This window comes from Denticeps clupeoides, chromosome 7 (genome assembly GCF_900700375.1).
Source record: "Denticeps clupeoides chromosome 7, fDenClu1.1, whole genome shotgun sequence".
Taxonomy (NCBI): Eukaryota; Metazoa; Chordata; class Actinopteri; order Clupeiformes; family Denticipitidae; genus Denticeps; species Denticeps clupeoides.
Window position 1 is genome coordinate 21,884,134 of NC_041713.1, and position 24,282 is coordinate 21,908,415.

Here is a 24,282-nt window from a genome sequence, read left to right on the forward strand (position 1 = left end):
ACAGGCAGGAAATGGGTGGGGTGAGGTGCTCTGGATGGTGCTACTCTTTTTCTCATTTAATTGGATTGCACTCTCGGGCCTCTACCCTGTCCAACTTCAATGTCCCACATGAAGACTGAGATTCTGCTGGTGTAGCTCTTAGGGTCCCTGAGGCCTGCAAACTCCCTGACCATGACAAAAACTGCAAAAAAAAATATTCAGAAGATTATAACAACTATAAAAACATGACGTTTACCTTAATTGGATGACTAATATAAAAAATATACGACCCAATAATAACACATTTCACTATTGCTAACTTTAACAGAACTAAAAAGTACTGGCCAAGTTATAAAAAAAAAAGTATTAAGAAGCTTTACTAAAATCACTGCGAGAAACTTGACGGCGGCTCATTTGCATGCTAACAGTGATTGGATGTTTAGCTGGGGGGGAGGGGTCTGCACACAGAGTCCGGCGGTGAAACCATCATCTAATTTGTGCCTTTTCCAGGGGATTTTTCAGCTGCTGTAAAAATCATGTCCAAATTCAGTTTGTTCGTACTTTATTATTTTCTTTCTCAAATTAAAGTTGAATTTTACCCTAGGGTAAAGCCCTGTATTTAACAACTTTTAATTTTTTTCCTTTTTCTTTCCCATGTTGCTTGAAAATGCTGTTCTGCTTAATGATGTGGTTCATCCTTCAGAAAATTCTCAATGAACTGGGTTCAACTGGCGAACTAATTATCACCGGTGTCCGAAATTGTTTCAGTCATCCAAAGAGACTTTAACCGTGAAAAACAAAATATCTAATCTTTGACATAAATACAATCTGCAGAATAATTTGGAACATGGTGTATTGTGATATTTAAAAAAAAGCCACAATACATAACTTTTCCCACCTTTAATGTGACATGTTAAATGGTGGAGAAAAAAAACATTACAAATGGCTCCTTACGTGTGCACACCCTCCCAAATCTGTCAGATTTGTGACCATGAGAGTGTGATTGCAGATTAGACTCTATATAAACCCAGATCTTAAAACCTGGGATGTGGGTCCATCCAGCCCAGATATAAATTAATCTGAGGATCTTTTCTGCCAATTCAAACACATCTGCAGTGAATCAGTAAAGGCTACCAGTAAAGATATACATTGAGGGAAATTTTTATATTTCAAGAACATAAAGTTTTCAGTTTCATTCCAGATTTAGAATGAGCAAAAAACTGTTACTAATACAGTCATTATGGATGAAACCCTGGGGATGCACATTCATTTCTATCTGCTGGTCCCAAGTCTGGGTATGTGGAGAGATTTCCTTCAGGAAGGACAACCAGAGGCTAGAGGTGTTGATTTGATTACGATTATCAATGCGTCACGAAGCAGACCATAATTTTTCTAACCATTGTAGATTTCTAGACACTCAGAGGAATGGAATCCTCCTTCTCTCCATTCCCACTTTGAATAAAAATTTTACATTGGACTACTATCTGCTAGTGTAGAGAGTAAATTCATCTCACACTTTCACTAATGTACTCATTCCTAATCCTGTCCATCCTTGTAACACCTCCGGCTTTGCCTCCTGCCTCTGGTAGGGGTGTCGAAATGAACCGTGTAATTGATGCATGTGTAATTGGATGGTAATTATCCAACACAACAAACTTTAACAACAATGAGGAAAAGGATAAGACAGACAGTAAATACACAGCAAATTTGCCAGCTTTAAATGAACACTGAACCATGTTTAGAAAATCCACACCCAAGTCACGGTGACTTTGCCCCTTCCCAGGGTAACAAGCACATTTTCTCTGGCCTGTACTGTTTTTGCCAGGAGAATGGGGCAAATTTAAACATGAAACATTCCTTCATATGGTTTCTTCAATGTTCTGAAAAGGAATGTGTCACAATGCTGTGAATGTTTTACCGCCCCCAATTTTTTGCAGTATGTTGTAGGCCTGACTGTGGCATGTTCATACAATCTGGAAAGTTGTTTTTGCCTCCTTTCTGTCATGTGACTCCGCTCACGTGACCGGGAGCAACGCAGAAGCAGGGTGATGCGACCGCTATTAAATGGCAAGATGGCCGCCTCCAGTTGCTCAGTCATTGTTTCGGAATCAGCGACTCAAATCTAATCGTTCCTCAAAGTAAGACCGTTCCTGTTGCCCTCTCTCCTCTATCCTGCCTGCCTGTTTATTAGCCTGCCCCTTGTCTTGCCTGTCTTTACAAACGCAATCATCAATGGATTTGCAGCTCACGCTGGTTACACGTTCGCGGGTTAACTCGGCGGAGATTCAACTGCCGCCTCGCGCTACTCCACGACTGGGTTCTCATTTCCACACATGCTCGCTCACTTGTCCTGCCTCATTCCCGTGGTAGAATGACCGAGCCCAGAATTAACCCTGCAGGGTTCGCCGCTTTGTGTCATCAGGTGTCCAACAAAGTGGCTTACGGCTGCGGCACAAGGCCCACTTACGTCTCCTTTGGTTCCAGAGCCCAGCTTGGCTCTCCCGGAGTGCGAAGCTCTCTTAACCACCCTATCTCTCATTTTTGAGTGATAAGCACTCTCTTCATTTAATCCAGAGTCTAAATGCTCAAGTGTGTGTTTTTTTGTGTTCTCCTGACAATATGTACACAGCTCCTCCCCAGCCTCTGTCTGAGCAGCAGTCCCAGGACCTCCAGTGGGTGTGGGGTTTCTGTATGTATGCGATTTAGTGTGATGAGGGATGTTCAGATTAAAGGGTCATTCCCTTACTGACCAATCGTATGAAATGGCTGTGAATGACAGTGGGATTATGGGGGGATTTACCTGCCCTGAGATATGACATCTGAAGCAAAACAATCTAATCAAATCAAATACCAGAAAAAGAAAAATCGGAATAAATCCCATCTGTGCAGGCGAAGCGCGGGACATGAGGACTGGTCAGGGTTAAAAAAATCTGGTGTGATTAAAATCCCAGCCCTGCTGCCCAGCCAGCCGCCCTACAAACCCACTTCTTAATCCTAAAGCCTGTTAATATCACAGACAGTCGGCCTCCCCCTGTCCGGCGCAGCTGGCAAACACCCACACACACACACACACACACACACACACACACACACACGTTTAAAGGCAGGAGCCAAAAAAAAGCCAAAAAAAATGTCTCTTTTGAAATTCTTTCCCCCCACAGATAGAGTGTGTATTTCATTTTTGGGGACATGGCACGCTGGATTCTGCAGAGTGAATGCAGGCTGGTGGGGTGCAGGCCGCACACTGCGGACCCCCCCAAGTTTTCCCATCTAACCCCGCCCCGCCCCTCCCCAATCAAACACCGACAGTCAAAAAAAAAAAAAAACCTTTCTTTCTTTTTTTTTAACGAAAAAGCAACCACTTCGCTTTAAAAGCCACGGTCGCTGCATCCGAGCCGGAGGAGGTCCGGTGGCGCTCGGGGCGCGCGCTCCCGCCAAGCGGCGGCAGCATCAGCATCAGCATCAGCATCAGCGGGGCTGGAAGCGCGTGCCCGCGCCGCCGCAGCAGCAGCCACAGCTCGGTGGCGCGCCGGACCGGAGCGGGAGTTGGGTTCTGCTCCGGCTGAAGTTTTGTTGCGTCAGGGCGGATGACGGCCGCGCCGCGGTGACCGCGGTCCCTCCCGCGAAGATGCGCGTCGCGCTGCTGCTGCTGCCGCTGATGATCGCGCTCCAGCGCGGCTCCGCACGTAAGTCCCGGGATGTTGCGGCTTCATTTCGGCCTCCCCTCCCGCGTCCCGGTCTGCATTGCGGAGTTTCGGCGCGTGGGACTTCCCGTTCACGCGCATATGCAGAACGCGGATGACTTACAAACCATGTATCATCATCTTCATCATCATCATCATCATCATTCTCATCATCATCATCATCATCCTCTTTTACTATGATTGTGAAAAGACGTTTTTTACGTTAGGGGCGTGCACACACACAAACTGAGGTGCAGTGTTGACTGTAGCCCTGACTATTATATACCATCTTACTTCTGTTCTGTTCTGGATCGTTCCAGTGCTGTAGATTTTTTAGTTTTTAGTTGTGGCAGCTGTTTCAACTGTGTGTGTGTGTGTGTGTGTGCACATGGGTGCAGCTTGTCCTCTGAATAATTCATCTCATCAGCCTTTCAGATTGCTCTGAAAATGCATGTTGCAGGAGTTTTCGAAACGGTTTTATTTTTTATCAGGCCTCATCAGAGCATACGGGCCCACCCAGCTCCGAATCGGTTCGAGTTGCACGACGAGTCACCTTGTGTGTGGTGACCTTGCGGACTCGCCAGCCCGACTGTCACTGCAGCACTGGCGTGTAAAGATGACACACACACACACACACACACACACACACACAGCTCAGGAAGTGAAAACATGCTGCGTCAGCCCGGCCGCTCTCATGGCTGTTACATACTGAGCGGCGTGCTGTGCATGGAGGAGATGGAGAGAGAGGGAGGTGCAGCGGGTGAAGAAGGAGGAGGGCGGGGCTTCCTATATTTCGGGGCCTGGTACAGTGCGTGTGCACGTCTGTGTCCTTGAGTGAGGGGACAGGAGAGAGGCAGGATGGGGTCGGAGAGGTGCGTCTGTGTGTAAAATCTGTAAAGCTTGTAGTCTCTTGTGCTCTTTTTGTGATGAAAGGCTGATATGCTTCTGCGTGGTGCTCTGACAGGTGACATGTTGGCTTGGGTCTGAGATAAGCTGAGGCTTTTAACTTATTAGTACTGTCACTGAGACTCATGAACTATTTTGTGATGTCGTCGCCATCTTCTTCCTCCGCTTATCCGGGTCTGGGTCGCGGGGGCAGCATCCCGTGTAGAGAATCCCAGACAGCCCTCTCCCCAGCCACCTCCACCAGCGCCTCCGGCAGGACCCCAAGGCGTTCCCAGACCAGATAGAATTGGATAGAATTTCTCCAGCGTGTCCTGGGTCGACCCGGGGGCCTCCTCCTCCTCCAGGACCTCTCTGTTGTTGGCAAGCCACCTTTTTCTGGTCGAGAACCATGGTCTCAGATTTGGAGGTGCTGATCCTCATCCCAGCTGCTTCACACTCGGCTGCGAAACTACCCAGCAAGAGCTGAAGGTCAGAGCCTGATGAAGCTAGGAGGACCACATCATCTGCAAAAAGCAGAGACGAGATTCTCCTGCCACCAAACTCGACACCCTCCACACCATGGCTGCGCCTAGAAATTCTGTTCATAAAGGTTTTGAACAGAGCTGGTGACAAAGGGCAGCCCTGGTGGAGTCCAACCCTCACCGGGAACAGATCCGACTTACTGCCGGCTATGCGGCCCAAACTCACGCTCCTCTGGTACAGGGACTGAATGGCCTTTAACAAAAGGCCATCCACCCCATACTCCTGGAGTGCCCCCCAATATGGTGCCCCTGGGGACACGGTTATAAGCCTTCTCCAAATCCACAAAACACATGTGGATTGGTCGGGCAGACTCCCATACTCCCTCCATCACCCAAGCAAGGGTAAAGAGCTGGTCCACAGTACCACAGCCAGGACGAAAACCACATCGCTCCTCCTCAATCCGAGACTCAACTATCAACCGGACCTCCTCTCCAGTACCTTTTCAGGGAGGCTGAGGAGTGTGATCCCCCTATAGTTGGAACACTCCCTCTGGTCCCCCTTCTTAAAAACGGGGACCACCACCAAAGTCTGCCACTCCACCGGAACTGACCCCGATGACCACGCAATGTTGCAGAGACGTGTCAACCATGACAGCCCTACAACATCCATAGCCATGAGATACCCTGGACGGATCTCATCCACCCCCGGGGCTCCGCTGCTGTGTAGCTGTTTGACTACCTCAGCAACTTCTGCCCCTGAGATTGGACAGTCTATACCCAGGCATCCCAGCCCTGGTTCCTCCTTGGAATGTGTGTCAGTGGTATTGAGGAGCTCCTCAAAGTATTCCTTCCACCGCCCGACTATAGCCCCATTCGATGTCAACAGCTCCCCATGTCCACTGTAAAATGTGTGAGCGAGTTGCTGCCTTGCTCTCCTGAGGCGCTGGATGGTTTGCCAGAACCTCTTTGGAGCTGATCCTCCTACGCCCAAGATTTTGCCTAGGCGACTGCTACTGAGGCACCCGCACTGTAGGCCTCCTTCTTCAGCCTGATGGCTCCCCTAACCTCTGGTGTCCACCAGTGGGTATTGGGGCTACCGCCACGACTGGCACTGGCCACCTTTCAACCACAGCTAGCAACAGCCACCTCAACAATAGCAATAGCATGAACAAGGTTCATTCTGACTCAATGTCCCCCACCGCTCTTGGGACGCGGTCAAAGCTCTGCTGGAGGTGGGAATTGAAGACCATCTTGACAGGTTTTTCTGCCAGGCGTTCCCAGCAGACCCTCAATATACGTTTGGCTCTGCCAGGTCTACATGGCATCTTCCCCTGCCATCTGATCCAACTCACCACTAGGTGGTGATCAGTTGACAACTCCGCTCCTCTCTTCACCCGATTTTCCAAAACATATGGTCGCAGGTCAGATGATTGACTACAAAGTCAATCATCAACCTGCGACCTAGGTCATGCCCCTCCAGGTCATGCTGTCATTGCCCATGTAAGCGCTGAGTTCCCCACGCTCACGTGGAACAATGGAGTCCCCAGTCAATGGTCCGGTGAAATAAAGCCCCCTATTTGATGTGTTATATATCTGCATTATAAGACATTTGCTTAGTTAATGAAATTTCTTATTAGTCTCAATGGCAGAAGTATAAAACACTGAATATTTAATAATGTAGATCTGATAGTGAGATATACTATTTGCTTTAATTTAATTGACATGTAATTAGAATTAGATTGCTACTTGTTGCAGCGCTCTACTTGCCTTTAGCCAGACTTGGGTGTCAGTTTTCAACACTGGAACAGAAATGACCCTTTGCTATGTCTGTCAGGCATTTAGAACAAGGGACAAAAACTTTATAAATATGGAAGTCTTGCTGCAGAGTGGGGTATGGATATCCTTTTTCGAAGCTAAAAACACAAGAAACTGGAAAGATTTAGTTGTAGCATATGGGTAAAAATGGGTAAAAATTCTGTTGGTTTCAGGTGGTCTTTGTGCAAAATGGAATTTCATCAAATGCATGGATGTATTGGGGTTTTTTTTTGCAGAAAAAAACTCCACGTCCTGTCTTCCTCTGTTTCTGCAGGACCTTGTTCTGATACCCTGGTTGCTCCTCTCTATGCCTCATCCTTCCTGGCCTCCTCCAGATACAACTTTCTCTACTCCGCTAATTTTGCCAAGCTCTATGGTGAGGACAGGGTCTGTGTGCCCTATGTCAAATTAAATGTGGAAATGTGTATGAGCTGGTCAGTGCATTTGTTTGCTGTGCTGTGCAGGCAGCAGCGGCTGGTCCCCCTCACCGCGGGATAGGCAGCCATGGCTGCAGATTGACCTTCAGAAGAAGTACCGGATCGTGGCCATTGCCACACAGGGAACGTTCAACTCATACGACTGGGTCACCAAATACACCCTGCTCTACGGGGATCGGCCTGATGCCTGGACACCCTACGTCATGAAAGGGGGCAACATGGTACATCCTGCTAGATGTAAAAAGAGCCTTGAAGGTCCCATATTATGAAAAATAAAATCACCTTTTCTGTGGACATCCATTTGAGTCTGATCTGGCTCGGCCCACAGTGTAGGTTTGATAAATGCTCAAACAAGCCATCTAGATTTCTCCCCTATTTCTAAGCCACAGTAGCGCATATTCGAAAAACACGGCCGTCCGATGTGACCAACGTTTACACCTATGGCTATATATTGGCTCTTAGCCACAGAGAACAGATGAGCCACGTGATTAAATTTCATTTTTGATGGCCAAGTCCCAGCCATATTTGGCAAAAACCTGATGGTATGAACCGTCATTAACCTTGGGCAGAACAAACCGGGATTTTCTACCAATCCTATTCTCAACCTGAACCTGCAGGCGAGGGAGATGTAAGATGTAAGTACTTTAATTTGTAGTTTAGCACAAACTAACCAGCCATCCTCTGGTGTTTTTGCCATTTAGCACGAGCTAGCGATAACAGCTAACGTTAGCTGCAAATCCAGGGAGCCGAGCCAAACCCACACTTCCTAAATTCCTAAAAACAATGCATTTTGAAATGTTTGCTAACTAAAATATGGCCTATTATAGACAAGTGAATTACATCCAGCATTTTATACCACATATGGTTCCCATTTACTGCTGCTTTTTGTGGTGTGTGAGTTTTAGATAGTGTAATGACAATTTTCCTTTGAGGTAAACTCTTGATGTGCAAACAGCCGCATATTTGCATTATTAAATAAATGAACAAAACCTTTAATGAAAGCAAAATTGAAGTGATTGTCATTATGATGCACACGATGACACACCACGAAATGTGTCCTCCGCATTCGACCCGTTACTTTAGTGAGCAGTGGGAGAAGTGTGTGGGGACGGTGCTTTGCTCAGTGGCACCTTGGCGGTTCAGGACATGTTTAATGGCGCTCATAGACTTATATGAACTTTTTTAGTAATAATTAAAAAATATTAACTAACATTTGAAAAAGGTGAAAAAAAAGTTAGAATACTTGACCTGTAATGCCAGTTATAGAAGCCCTGTAGAAGAACTCATCTATTAAGCAGACATTTTTATTATTTATTGTATAATAAAGCCCATATTCTGATTATAAAGAGTGATGTCATTGTTCTCATAAATTACGCCTTGTTAAGTTTGAGTAAACAAATTTACTGATTCAAAGTTGCTTTGCAGACCCTGCCAGGGAACTGGAACTACTACCAGGTGAAAAGGAACGTGTTCCACTACCCCTTCACTGCCAAGCACCTGCGGTTCCTCCCCATGGGCTGGAATACAGAGAACAGTGGCAAGATTGGTGTCCGCCTGGAGGTCTATGGCTGCCCATATGGTGAAAACCAGAGAGCGATGGCTCTCAGCGTTACTGCACGAACACTACATATCAAGTGATGTCACACTGCTCAGTGTTATCACTCTTTTGTGAAATGCAGAATCATGTTAGGCTCACCTGCACTGTTATAATACTGACGTGTTCACCTACCTGGACAATTAAATGTTGTCCCCATTTTTGTTCGGATTCATAGTTATAGAAATGTTAAAGTAGCACATTATATTTTACTCACTGCACTAATATATGCAAATTACATATGCACATATGCATATTATTGTAGATAATGTTAAAATTACAGAAGAAGTCAGGGTGGAAGTGATTGTACAGTGATTGTACTATGAGAAAATCCCTGAAGGTACGTTTAGAGTCATACCTTCTGATTACCTTGAGCAGAATATTACATTCTGTGGCTTAAAACTCTTTTCTGCTGCTAATAGCAAACTGTCACACATCACTTCATGCCAATTATAACTATATACACTAATGCCGTTGAACCTCTTTGACCACCTTCCATTCGCTTACCTACAGATTCATATGTTCTGCATTTTGAGGGCGATGACATGGCTGCCTACACATTTCCACGACTTCAGTTCCGCTCCTTACGAGACAACATTGCTCTGAACTTTAAGACGCTGGAGAGGGATGGGGTGCTGCTTCACAGTGATGGCCAACAGGGTGACGTATTCACATTGGAGTTGAAGAGGGGCCGCCTTTACCTGCATATCAGCCTTGGTATGTTAATACAGGCTCTGACTTTACCACTCTTTGTTCTCTTTACATGTACATTTATGGCATTTGGCAGATTACCTCTATAAGTAAACTTTTAGATACCGGTTTACTAGGACCAGTCAGAATTGTATTCAAATGAATAAAAAAAGCATATGTAACACTGCTCATTAAGTTCACCTCTATGCTCTTATCATCCTCATGATGACAAACTTGAGTTCTTGCCCACCTCAGTATGAAGTTGAGCTTTATTATCATTACAGCTATATATGTGTTAGACAGTACAATAACGTTTCTCCGGAACCTGGTGCTACATGTAACATTTGAACAATTAAACAGTTGCTTACTGACATAAGTTACATATTGACATAAAGTGCACGTGTGCGACACAGACAGAACTGGGCAACATAAAATGCAAACAGGGGACACAGGCAGACAAAGAATACCATTTAACAAAAAAACATATAGACAACAATGAGACAGACAGCACTAAACAGATGAAATGAATAATATATGTGCAAAGTAAATAGTGAACGAATGGCCTGTACGGGGACTTTGACTTGTGCATGTTAACCTTGTGTGTTTTACACTTTTACACTCATTTAAATTTGACCAATATTAGCCAACCACTTATCTTGTGTTGGGTTCTAATTTGTGGCCATGCACAGCAAATGTAATCCGTTTACAAATGGCATCCTGGAATATGCTTATCTTCATATTAGCCTTAGTACCTTAATCTCTACTAACCTTACAGATTGGATTTGGATGCACATAGACATCAGGTTTATTACAGTAGGTTGTGATTTTTATGCATTAAAAAGCAATTTGTACACCTGCCCCTATATCACTTCCCAGTATTTTGCAAAATGTACTTCAGGCCGATATTGCACATGAAACAGATCCCTGGAGTCTTTATTAAAATGCAGCATGGTGTGTGGCTTGTATGTACCTAAAGCCTCCTCTCGTATCAAGCCCATAATTGACTGAATAACTGATTAAATATTATATATTATTTAAAATAATATGTAAAATATGATATACATATATATATATACACACACACACACACACACACACATAGACATCAGAATGTGTCCCAAAGCCTGGTGGTAGATACAGTACCATAACAGGCTGATCTCTTGGTCCAGGAAGCAGTACAGTGCTCCAGACAAATGGTATGACCACCATGATGGTGGGCAACCTCCTGGACACTCAGCACTGGCACTACGTCACCGTCAAACGATATGGCCGTGAGGTCAACCTGACCCTGGACAGCCAAACTGAGACTGCAGTCCTCAATGGTGAATTCAACTACCTGGACTTGGACAATCAGGTGAGGCAAGATGCTAAATGTCTGGCTTCTTAGTCAAACACCAGAAGATGGTATAATATTTATACATGCTATTACATTAAATGTCTCTTTCCCAGTTTTACATTGGCGGAGTGATTGAAAAAGATGCGCCACATCTGCCAGGAAAACCAAACTTCCGAGGCTGCTTGGAGAATGTCTTTATAAACGGGGTCAACATCGTTGCCATGGCTCAGAATAGAGAGCCTGACATACGACTTGCCCCTGGGAAGGTACCTTTGAAGCAACAGCAGTGTTTATAACAGGTGTTGGATGAATGATTTCAGTCCCAATAGATGGGAAGAATGATGACTGAGTGCACCATACAGAGGCAAAGAGCTATTTGATTGTTGACAATATTGTTGACAGTACAATATATTATGTCATGTATTCACTTTAAATTAAATAAATGAAATTAAAAGTAAATTAAAGTATTTTACACAATTTATATAGCCTGTATTAGGCCTATCACATGAATCCAGAAAGTAATCAATTAAATTCAATATATTAGCAGAAGTATACACCTCAACCTTTTTAATTAAACACATGGTTCAGAAAATACAAATTTTCACAGATCAGGTTAACAAATATCCTATGTGAATGTGAGATTGATCCTCAGTTTTGCCAAATTTCCTCCACAGACTAAGATGTACCACACCTGTCGTGACCTCCTTTGGAAACCTATGACTTTTGCTGGACCCAACAACTATCTCCAGGTGCCAGGATTTTACCGCAAGCCACGCCTGGCAGTGAAGTTTAAGTTCCGCTCATGGGATTACACAGGCCTGCTGATGTTTACACGCTTTGCTGATGACCTGGGTGCTCTGGAGCTGGGCCTGAGTGAGGGCCAGGTGAACATCACACTGTTTCAGCATGGAAAGAAGAAGCTGCGCTTTGCTGCCGGTGAGGGAATGTTAGCTCTGCATACAGGAGAATAATCATAAATTATCAGGATTTAAACATGATATGCAGACACTCTATGACAACTTTATGGATTTGTATGGTGTTATTACCGTCATTGTCTGTTAAAGCCAGAACCTCCCTGTAAACAACCATTAGCAGGTACAACAATGATCCAAGTCTTGTACTAATCCACTGACCAATATGTTGGTAGTAGCCTAGTGGGTAACACACTCCAGAAGAGCCAGGTTCAAATCCCACTTACTACCATTGTGTCCCTGAGCAAGACACCTAACCCTAAGTTGCTCCGGGAAGGGGTCAGAGTATGCAGAAGGCTGAAAAGGTTCACAAATATGCACAATATGTTCAGGGAGAACTGTCACTTGAAACGCACTGAAGCTCAGACTAGTTGAACCCACTGTCTCGCCCCAGGCTACCGTCTGAACGATGGTTACTGGCACACAGTGGACCTGGCTGCTCGAGACAACCTGCTCACGGTGACCATCGACGAAGACGAGGGCTCACCACTGAAGATCACCAACCCTTTCATAGTGAAAACTGGAGACCGCTACTTCTTCGGAGGTGAGTGTGGTACAGTGTGTGAATTTTTACAAATTCATTCAGTTGTGTGGACGCAACTCATCTTTTCATCAGGGTGTCCCAAGTCAAATAACACGGCACGGTGTGTCACCAAGCTGAACACTTTCCATGGCTGCATGCAGCAGATCTTCATCGATGATGAGCCAGTGGACATTGATGTGATGCTGCAACGCCGCTGGGGGCGGTACACAGAGCTGCTGCTGGGTACCTGCGGAATCACGGACAGGTGCAGCGTGTTTGGGTTTGAATTCAGTGGAAGAGATTTTAAATTATTTTGCTCAGTGTTCTCATCCCTTATATGTGTAGGTGCACACCAAATCCATGTGAACACGAGGGGAGGTGCATCCAGTCATGGAATGACTTCCTTTGTGTATGTGAAAACACTGGCTACAAGGGGGAAGTGTGTCACAATTGTGAGTATTTTAACACGTTGAAACATTTTAATACATTGTAAATTATTTTTGTCTGTAGCTTCATGACAAATATATGATTGTGAAGTTCAAATGTGAAGTTATTTTTCATATTCATAAAAAAATTGAAATTCATTGTGCTTTAAACACAACTTCATGATCATGGACCCCTCCCAGCAGTGAAAATATATCATTTTATAAATGACTTTCTGTCACATACAACAACGTGGAGTTACTGTCTTCTCCCCTCTCAGCTGTATACAGGGAGTCATGTGAGGCCTACAGGCTCAATGGGAAGTACTGGTCTGGTAATTACACCATAGACCCAGACTTGAGTGGACCTCTCAAGCCCTTCACAGTTTTCTGCAAGATGAAACGTAAGTAAAATCTTGATCTGTCAGTTGTGACATTCTTGACAAGCATATTCTAGATTAGACCCACAGAATAAACCACACTTTGGTTTGTTTGCAGCAAACAAGGCCTGGACTGTTATAGAGCACAACCGCATAGATAGCACCAAGGTGTCAGGCTCCACAGTGGACCAGCCCTACATTGGAGAGGTCCAGTATGTTAATGCTTCCTGGGACGAGGTGACAGCACTGGCCAATACTTCTAAGGAATGCGAGCAGTGGATTGAATTTTCCTGTTACAAATCCCGCCTCCTGAACACACCCAGTAAGTGCTTCATTGCCTAATGTTAAATACATGAGATGACAGCATACACTGATATACCATTTCCTTTTGTTAGATGGAAGGCCATACAGTTACTGGATTGGTCAAAATAATGAAAGTCATGAGTACTGGGGTGGAGCTTTCCCCGAAAGCAAGATGTGTGGCTGTGCAATCAATCAGACCTGCACAGACTCTAGATTCCTCTGCAACTGCGATGCAGACTACAGGCAGTGGTGAGACCGGGCGAGACATGGCAGAGCGTCTTGACCCTCCAACCCCAACTGCCTCTCTCTCATCTTCATCCTGTGTCCGTGTTCCAGGTACTCTGACAAAGGATACCTGATGTTCCGAGACCACCTGCCCGTCAGGAAGGTCGTGGTCGGTGACACCAACCGCACTGGGTCAGAAGCTCAATTCAGTCTGGGGCCTCTTCTCTGCCAAGGAGATCGTAAGCTCCTGGTTTTATACCTGGTCTGTCACAATATCAGATTATTGTCATATTGAAAATAAAAATGGGGCATAGTACCTGTCACACTGCATAATTATTATTAAAACAGCTCAGTACAGAAAAGTCACCTGCCAATTTTACAATATTGTCAATGAACTGGTAAACAACACCTGAAACATGGAGCCTGGTTTTAGTGAGGGTGGTAGTAGCCTAGTGGGTAACACACTCGTCTATAAACCAGAAGACCCAGGTTCAAAGTCCACTTACTACCATTGTGTCCCTGAGCAAGACACTTAACCAGGGGGGACTGTCCCTGTAACTACTGATTATAAGTTGCTCTGGATAAGGGCGTTTGATAAATGCAGTAAATGTAAATGTAGTAATCACTACAATCCACTGTGATCGCATCACACAGGAAGCATCTGGAACACCATCGCCATCACCAAGCCAACCTACCTGACATTTCCCACATTCAAGCCTGGACCAAGTGCAGACATCACCTTTCACTTCCGGACCTACCGGACCAACGGGGTGTTTGTAGAGAATGCAGATGACCATCACCGCAACTTTATACGCGTGGAACTCAACTGTGAGTAAATAAAGTGAAAACGTTGGGTCTCATTATTTGTTATCATCATCATCAAAAAAAAGAACAATTAAAAACGAATTAGTGAAATTTTGTCAGATTTGTCATGAATTTTCCAGTGTTGATTGTTCCAGTTGATTGTTCTCTGTTCTCTGGCAGCCACCCACGAGGTGGTTTTTGTATTCATGGTGGGGGACGGCATTCAGAACGTCACACTCCGCTCCCCACGCCCTCTGAACGATAATGAGTGGCACTACGTTGAGGCTGAGATCAACGTCAAGATGGCACGGCTGAAAGTGGACTTTCTGCCACAGGCGATTCTGAAGTTTCCAGGCCAGACATACGTTGCCCTGCAGTTCACCCAACCTTTTCTCGTGGGTGCGTACTAATCGTCTGTAATGCAGCAGACCATTACATGCATGAGCCGAATAGTCAAATATCACATCGTTCCTTCTCACTAAGGTGCTGCCAACCACACCCTGCGGCCTTACCTGGGATGTCTGCGCGGCCTGCGGCTGAATGGGCTCCCACTAGATCTGGAGGGGAAGGTCGATGAGAAGATGGGAATTCGGCGTAACTGCACTGGGGCATGTTTGAATGCCAGCGTCCCTTGCCGGAACGGGGGCCAGTGTATCGATGGCTATGCTGACTACTCCTGCGACTGCAACAACACAGCCTTTGACGGCTTCTACTGCCACAAAGGTAGCGTGCAGCAGCCAGACGAACCCCCTCATCCAGTTCAGAACAAGCCACTGTCATTAGATCAAATCACAGATGCATTTCTGTGATGTCATTAATGCATGCATTCATTTTAAATCCCACTTATTTGAGGACAATGAGGCTTTGCAAAATATACATCAAGTGACATTGTAACTGTATAATAAGCAAATATTAAATCCTTTAAATGGTAGTCTATACAATTCATCTTCCAAGGCCTTATTCCAAAATGGATTAAATAATTATTTTCCCTCACACAACACCTCATAATGACAACATAAAAAAATGACTTGAGGTTTTGGCATTTATTTGGCACACGTATCCTTGGCCAGTTTTGCCCATTTTCCTTTTAGCACCTCTCAAGCCCCATCAGATTGGATGGAAGCCGCACAGCCATGTCCCCAGAGATGTTCAATCAGATTCAAGTCTGGCCTCTGGCCGGGCCACTCAAGGACATTCACAGAGTCGTCCTGAAGCCACTCCTTTGATATCTTGGCTGTGTGCATAGGGTTTTTGTCCTGCTGAAAGATGAACCATCTCCCCAGTCTGAGTTCAAGAGTGTTTTGGAGCAGGTTTTCATCCAGGATGTCTCTGTTCATTAATGCAGTCATCTTTCCCTCTATCCTGACTAGTCTAAAATACATCCACACAGCATGATGAATAAAAATAATTTTAATAGAAAGGTATTTGACAGTAAAATAAATGATTGTTCAATTACATCAAATTGTTTACTATTACAAATGTTACTTAATTTAATCTAGACAATAGAGGTCTTGAACAGAATCTTTGTATTGTTCTCTTTCAAAGTGATTGCCTGTAACCTTTTTCAAAAGAAAACATCTCATTTCTATGATGTGACTGAGATGATAAAATACTGAAAACTGATGTTTACTTATTCAATAAAGAATTGAACAATAATGGCAGTTCAATTCTTTACCTCCTGTCACTGCAGTGAAATTAGACATTTTGCTTTGAAAAGTTACTAGTGGTTAAAGGCAACCCTCTTGGAAGAGAAAAATACAAACATTTTTCTGCTCATTGTAGCAAATCAAAGCGTCCACACACGTGCACGAGACCTTAACTCTTGTATCTGAAAACATTGTGTGACCATGCAGAAAATGTATGGGTTGCATTGTGATGCATCGACATTGAGGCACTCATAATCATAATTGAATCAATTAAGGATTTTTCAAAACAGGGATTTCAGCCTCTGAGCCAGACAACCACAAGTCACAGGTTCACATGGATGCCCCCTGGGGTCAGGTCTAATAAATTTCCAAACCGCCCCAGTCTGGCTCAACATCGGCGACGGCCCATATAGAGACCATATGATTCCAATGAATGTCTGCTCCTGTGCCCTACACCCGCAGCCCTGACAAAATTGTTGATTTGCCTTTCTAGCTGTTTTGAAGAAGAACAAAAAATGGGCAATGCTGAGCATCATAGATGCATCTTCAAGACACATGGGCCAGCAGATGAAAATACACATAAGCTTATTTCCCTTTAAAATTGGAAAATGTCTTGCAGTGCCATGAGCTCAGAAATGGATGAAACGAGTGAAACCAAGGTGCTATCTGGAGAACTCTGGCCAGAAGAGGTCTTCGTGGAAGAGTTGCAGCCAAGAGGCCATACCTCTGAAACAAAAATGCACTAATACGACCAACTGTGCACGAAAACAAAGGAAATGGGGCGCAGAAAAATGGTAGCAGCTTTTCCAGACAGAATTTGGATTTAACAGAAGGCAGCTTGTTCACCAAAAGTCTGAAGAGTGGTACATTAATAAGTGCCTGCAGCCAAACATATGGCCAATGTCATTCCACCCTGTGCCAAATGTTCAGGGATGAGCTGCGGCAGTCCTGACCCTGCTTAGGAAAGAATAGCGAGTGAACGACATAAATACATGGCCAAGAACTGGTTTCAGTCATAAACCTACTAAATCAAAAGAATTCACCACCTTTTACTTGCTTGAAATTCAGCTTTTCTTTGTCTATGTTAAAAGTTTTAATAAGATGAAGCAGTTCATTAATAGTTATGCGAATGTTGTTTATGAACGCTGTCTTTGTAGATATCGGAGCCTACTTTGAGGTAGGGGCATGGCTTCGCTATGACATGCGAAAGGAGCCCATCTCAGAAGATGCCTGGTGGGCCAACTACTGGATTGACCCACACTGGCACAACTACAGTCTGGGCTACAACGACAGTACAGATGACATCGAGTTCAGCTTTAGCACAATGCAGACGCCTGCGGTGCTGCTCTACATCAGCTCCTTCTATAAAGACTACATAGCTGTCCTGCTCCAGAAAGATGGTACCTGTTACTCATGTACTCCACTGTCCATCTTGCATCCATACTGCACTCTTTCACTTTCACCTGTCTAAAGCCTGACTGGGTGGTTCTCTTCCCTGCAGGAAGCCTATCGTTGAGGTACAGGCTTGGTGTGCTAACGTACAAGTACCAGCTGACCTACCGCAACCTGGCCGATGGATACCCACACTTTGTCAATATTACCCGACACAACAGAACCTTACGGACACAGGTATCTACACCCATATACACACCCTATTTGGCATGGTTAAACTCTAAAAGAATGGTAGAACACAAGAGTGATGTGTGTAAACTGACGGTGCTAGCAGTTGGTACTTGTTCATCAAGACTGTATCATCTGCCTTTTGTAAATGCACATGCAATTTTTTTGTACAACAACAACATTTATTTCACATTTTGCCCAATATCACAAGCACAGTATGTCACACTTTGACCCTTCCTGCACACATGGGAAAAAAGTCAGTAACTAGGACCTAGAGTTGGGTCGTCAGGGACCAATCCATTTTGAGCGTTTTCTTAATAGCAGAATTTTATAGTTGATGTGAAATTGTACAGGTAGCCAGTGCAGTGAAGAGTCCATATTTCTTTCATCCAACAAGAAATGCATTACGAAGTTAAAGTCAAAGTGAATTTTATTGTCATCTCACCATGTACAAGTGTTGTAGTTCCAGAGACTAGTATTGGTTTCAAGACAAATTTTTTGTGGTCTCGGTCTTGTCTTGGTCTTGGACATAGTGGTCCCTATGGGATGGGAAAAAAATAGAACAGACACTGCCTGCAGGGCACAGTACACATGCATCATACACTTTACATCATAGCGAAGTCAGCAAAGAAATATCCGGAAATGTCAGCGAACTCCGTTTTTGACATTGGCCATGGCCCAGGGTGGCATCATGGGCAGCAGTGTGTGGGGACGGTGGGGACGGGGACCTTGCTCAGTGGCACCTCAGTAGCACAATGGCGGTTTGGGATACAACAATTTTCTGTACCATGGGTTATGGGCACAAGTTTAGGACAGTTATTTAAAATTTCTAAAGCTGACCCCTCAGAACCCAACTTGGCTAATATGATTCTAACTTTAAAGTGGGTGGATGTTGCCTCTATAGGGGACATCTGTATAGTTTAATATATATGAGGTCATTTCCAGTCATGTTCTGTTGTAGTTCCTATGCAAGCCTGTTCTGTGAAGGAAGCTGTACCTAAGTTTGCGTGCTGAGATAAAAGGATTTAACCTTTTTCCATGGTCAAGTGATTATTTATTGAGCAAAGTAACCACAATGACATTCAAAATGCAAATAAAACTTGATTAGCTGAGTCCTCTCCATCATGAGGTGTGTAATGTTTTTAGAGATGTAAATGAATTAAGAGCAAATTATTTTACTTGTGTGCAGTTCATGGTACTTTAGGGACTATGTGCTCTACCCTTTGTTAACTATGTAGCTCAGTGAATCAGTGTTCATTTGATGATGATGAAAGCAAGGGATCTTTACATAACCATGTTCATAGCTTACCTGAGGCCTCTGTCCACGGTATATGAGACTTTCTGGTACATCCCATCTCTTCCCCTTGACAAGGTCTGATAAAATGGTTATAGGAAAAGATTGCTGAGAATATTATTTTCCATTAGGTCTCATAACAATGACAAATCTGACAGATTTTAATTGAAAGACATATGGAAAAGATAACATGAATTTGATTTAACGAGCAATGACACTAGCCCTAGCCTGTTGTTCTTGGTCTCGACCAGCCTTGGTCTTGGTCTCATCTTAGTGTCTCTTGGTCTCGGTCTTGGTTGAGGAGGTCTTGACTACAACACTACCATATACAAATACACAGAGAGATGAAATTGCGAAACTTCAGGAATTCACAGTTTGCAAATGGAAATTTAAAATAACACACTAGACGTTAGTAGCAATATGATAGTATGTGAGTATATCCTGTATATTTTGTATATACAGTATAATAATAATAATAATATGAAATGATAATAATAATAATAATACAGCAGCACTGGGTGAGGTGGTAAGAAATGTAACAAGGTAGTGCATTGCTGTTCTTTTTCAGGAAATTCATGAGCTTTTCCTATGATTTTCCCAGTAAATGGTAGATTAACGATTGAGTTGTACTTTGAAACTTCACTTATATGTATGTCAGCCTCTTTTATTATAGGTGTATATAACTGTTTGTTTAAGTGATATAGCCAGTGATTATGCATTCATTGATCAGATCCCGTAACGGTTTCCATTTTTTATTTGTTGCTGAGATTTCCTGTAGTTCCAGCCATGTGATCAGAAGCTTTTCAGGATATCATGTGCATACTCAGCAACATCAGACATATGGATTCCACTTCTGTTTGGCACTCTGTTTCAGATTAGATTTTTTTTTTTTAGATATATTTTGCTCTTTCTCCTCTTTGCTGGGATTTTATTCAAGTTTCAGACAGGTATGATCTTACTTCCGTTGCTGATTCTGTGTGTCAGATCGACTACGGTGAACCGTGGAATGATGCAGTGGCTCTGGAAGTGGATGCCAGGTTTGACTCACCCAAGTCCATGTTCCTAGGCAGGGTTATGGGTAAGACCTTCCACCACATGCTTCCAGATCACAGTCACAGAATATAACTACTGGTGAGTTCATATGTGCCATATGCATGTTGTATGAAAATAAAAGACTGATTTCTTGTCTGGCAGAGGTGGGAGACATAGACTTTGAGATCCAAAGGCACAACAGTCCTGGTCTGGTGGGCTGCATTTCAGGAGTCCGCTATAACATCTTTGCGCCACTGAAGACTTATTTCAGGCCCAATGTGACCAATCCACCGGTCACTACACAGGGCTATGTGGTGGAGTCGAACTGTGGTGCCTTCCCACCCATAAATGGTTACGTCCCCTGGGAGGTTGACCCCTGGTGGACTGGACTGTGTAAGATTACTTTTATTGAGCCGTCAGTGACATTTACAGTCAAATAAAAAAATTTTTTTTGTACAATACATGTATGCTTCTCACAGCAGCAGTGGTAAAACATCATTATATTTAGTTTGAACTGTCTAATTTCCATCTCTTTTACATTTCAGTCTTCTACTACATTCATGATGATGTGACTCCTCCTTGGCTGGCTCGTAAGTTTCCTGCTATTAACATTCTGTCATATTTACTCTGTTTCTCTATTTACATTTACATTTACGGCATTTGGCAGACGCCCTTATCCAGAGCGACTTACAACGTGCTTTCAAGTTACCATCGATGAAGAGATCAATTTCGGTTCACTAGGACCCCAACTATGAATACATCTATTTTATTCACATATTTCACATATTTAGTCTCATTGTGGTCTTCAAACTCTACACCTTTATTACATTAGTTTTTAAATACCTGAGACTGCACATAATTATTAATATATTTTGGGAATATAATGGATATTTTTCATTTCCATAAAATATATGAATAATGGATAGTATCTAATTAGTCAAGATCAGATCTTTGCTGGATACAGTTTCCAGCACATTGACACCCTGGTCTGATGTGCATTGTATTTATTTTTATACTATCCGATGTAGAAAAGGCTTCTATTAGGTCCTGAACATTAGATAGAAGCTCTCTGCCACAATTTTGTTAATCCTACAGACACATGCGCCCAAGCTCAGTGTCGCTGTCTCTGGATAACAAGTATTTTAAATTTATTTTGCACATATGCACAGAAGATTAATTGAATCGTGAGTTCTGATAACGTATGTGTTTGTGTGTGCCCTCAGTCATCATCGCCACAACTATTGCCATGCTCTTCTTCATCCTGTATGGACTGTACATCTACATGTACAGGTACAAGGGCAGTTATATAACCAACGAGCCCAAGATCCTGGAGTCTCCCAGCAGCTCCAAACCACTGACCGAGCCTCTGCACAAAGAGAAGAATCTGCAGGATATTCAGGAGGAGCTGGCCAGTGACTAGTGGAGAGAGGAAAAGGTGGGGAGGGACAGGGGTTTCTGGCTGGTGGCACTATTAGTTGTTAGTTTGGGGGAAATTATCATTAAATCAATCTACAATTGACTTTCTTTCCCTTTCTTTCTGGTCTTTGTGTGTGTGAGTGGTTGAGATTCATAATTATCAGGGTAAAAACCAGCTGTATTCAGGAACAGGACTGAATTAGGCGTTCACTTAAAAAAATGTAAACTGAGAGAAGCAGACTAGAGTGACACATTGAAACATCAGCAGCTCTCAACTATTTAGAAAATCATAATGCAGTCATTTCTTATCAGTTTCTTATTTGGCCATTATAGGCTTCCCCAAAACCATTTTAAGTTAGGCAATGACTTTCCAGTAGCTCTACTTGCTGGTCTTCATGTTCATGAGAACTTTATATTATATTCATTATTATATTATATTTACGTATAAACAACTTCTTTTTATATAATATTATATCTATTATTTTAGAATTACGGATAAATTATATTATATTTAATTCCTTATGGACACAGCAGTATTTCAGCAGAGGCATTTAGTTTCTTGGCTTAACAGACAATATGAAATATGAATCATAAAATTAGACAGGTGCATAAATTTGGGCACCCCAAGAGAGAATTTACATCAATTCTTATTTGAGCCTCCTTTTGCAAATATAACAGCCTCTAGATGGTGCTATAGCCTTTAATGAGTGTTTTTAATATGGATGGAGGTATTTTTGACCATGCATCCATACAAGGTCTTTTCAGATTTCAGATCACCTGAGAGTGGTTTTGAGGATCCCATGCTTCAGTAGAGAGTCAAAGAGCTTGCAATTGGCCACCTTAAATACCTGTCTATGAAATTCAAGGCTTAAAAAGTTAATCCAACCAATTTGGTGTAGCAAGAAATCAATAAACCAATATTTCATTTAATTTCATACAACTATGCTGCTTAAATAGATCTCTTTGATTGGAGAACACCCCTATAATCTGACGTTTATGGGCGAAAGCAGTCTTGAAAGCACAGTTTTGTATCACAAAAATCACACAGATAATTCACTTTACATATTTACAGTGTCACGCCTGCCACCTTCACCATAAATCATTGTCATAATTTCCCCAAAACCATTTATGGAAAATGTGTCCTCTGCTTTTAAACATGACCATTTGTGAACAGTGGGCAGCCATAAAAGGCACCCAGTGTGTGGGGACCTTTCTTAGTGGCACCTTGGCTTACCCGCTAGGCCAACCACCGCCCCAAAGAAAGTGAGACTACAACAATTAGTTCAAACAAATCTGATTCACATTGGAATGTGCATCAAAGGTCATTGTCAGTTGGGAAATACATGAAAGAACAAATAACCACCAGCTGATTGAATATTCTGAGATGATGGAGAATTGTTTTGTGTATAGTAATAGATCACCTACATATACACTGATGTTATGGGTTGTGTTGAGAGTGGACATATCTGTGATATTGACAGCTGCTGGGGCTTTGATAAATATGGAAAATAATAGTGGTGAATGTTGGCATCAGTCATTGAATCAATGGCTCTTCAGAGTCGATTTGTCCAGTTTACACTCAAACGTTTTTTTTCTGTATCTCATGACAGGATAGTGATGTGTTGTTTTTCCCTATATTGATTAGACTGATCTGATGAATGGTCGCCTTTTATGAAATGTGTCTATTTGGGTTGGAAAATGACTGCTATGGGTAACATTGAATATTTATGATTAATGTCCAGATTCATCTGGAATTCATTAGGCTTAAGTGTACATTATTATGTAACAAAATCACAAAATTCATGTGCAATGGTGGTGATCTGCAACAACATGGTGCTGATGAGGTCAGATGTTCTGTATTTATCATCCTGCTCTACAGGATGTACAGGACTTTCACGTTCTTTTTATGTACACACAGTAGCTTGATGCTAAATCCACAAATGTATACAGTGAACAGATCTGCCGATAAACAGAGGCTTTATTTCTCTTTGTTCAGTGTTCTCATTACAATATGCTACTTGGAATAATTATTGAAATGAAGAACAAGTGCAGTGTAAATACATTATGTATAATAGCTGCATGGTCAATAAGGATAATGATGTGCAGTGGGCTGAACACAGAGCACAATGAGAACTGTCTTTGTGAACCGATCAGCTCCAAGTGAATTTTACAAGACATGTTCTGTGAATGCATTTGCAGAATGAGTCTCATGTGAAATAACAGAATGCATGATACTGAATGCCTGAGACTGAGGATAGAAATCACGGCGTGACCTAGAACAATATATTGAGATACATAAATGTCAGCAATATGCCATATACTGCAGGAGAGTTGTTTATGATATTTGTTAACAGTTGTAAAGATATATGTGTACATTTACTAAAACTACAAATTCAAATGTTAATCTGAATACACCACTGTATTTTCAAGCAATGCAAATACAATCTACATGAGAAAATGACTGCTTTATGGTTAAAATGAGTGTTGTGTACTGGGTACCACCCTATAGACATTGTGTCAGTCACCCTCCTCTACCTGTGTCAATGTGAAAGTGAAGTGATTGTCATTGTGAAACACTGCAGCACAGCACACGGTGACACAACAAAATGTGTCCTCTGCTTCTAACCCATCACCTTTGGTGAGCAGTGGGCAGCCATGACCGGCACCCGGGGAGCAGCTTTGTGCGGGAGTGCTGAAGGGAAGCAGCTGAGATTCGGTCAGTGGCACCTTGGCGGCTCGAGATTC

General features: G+C 43.1%; 1 protein-coding gene across 1 annotated transcript; it reads left to right on the plus strand.

Annotated features, from left to right (window-relative positions):
• The first annotated feature begins 3,358 nt into the window (after window positions 1-3,358).
• On the plus strand, window positions 3,359-21,645 carry cntnap1 (contactin associated protein 1). Its single transcript, XM_028985043.1, has 24 exons — window positions 3,359-3,665; window positions 7,119-7,220; window positions 7,309-7,502; window positions 8,707-8,860; window positions 9,389-9,592; window positions 10,735-10,919; window positions 11,015-11,167; window positions 11,576-11,837; window positions 12,267-12,416; window positions 12,489-12,660; window positions 12,741-12,847; window positions 13,099-13,221; window positions 13,316-13,519; window positions 13,593-13,749; window positions 13,837-13,964; window positions 14,380-14,553; window positions 14,710-14,928; window positions 15,013-15,252; window positions 17,333-17,575; window positions 17,677-17,804; window positions 20,074-20,167; window positions 20,284-20,514; window positions 20,667-20,711; window positions 21,345-21,645. The coding sequence occupies exons 1-24, from the start codon at window positions 3,608-3,610 to the stop codon at window positions 21,539-21,541; spliced, it is 3,924 nt and encodes a 1,307-aa protein (XP_028840876.1). The 5' UTR covers window positions 3,359-3,607; the 3' UTR covers window positions 21,542-21,645.
• Window positions 21,646-24,282: the final 2,637 nt, after the last annotated feature.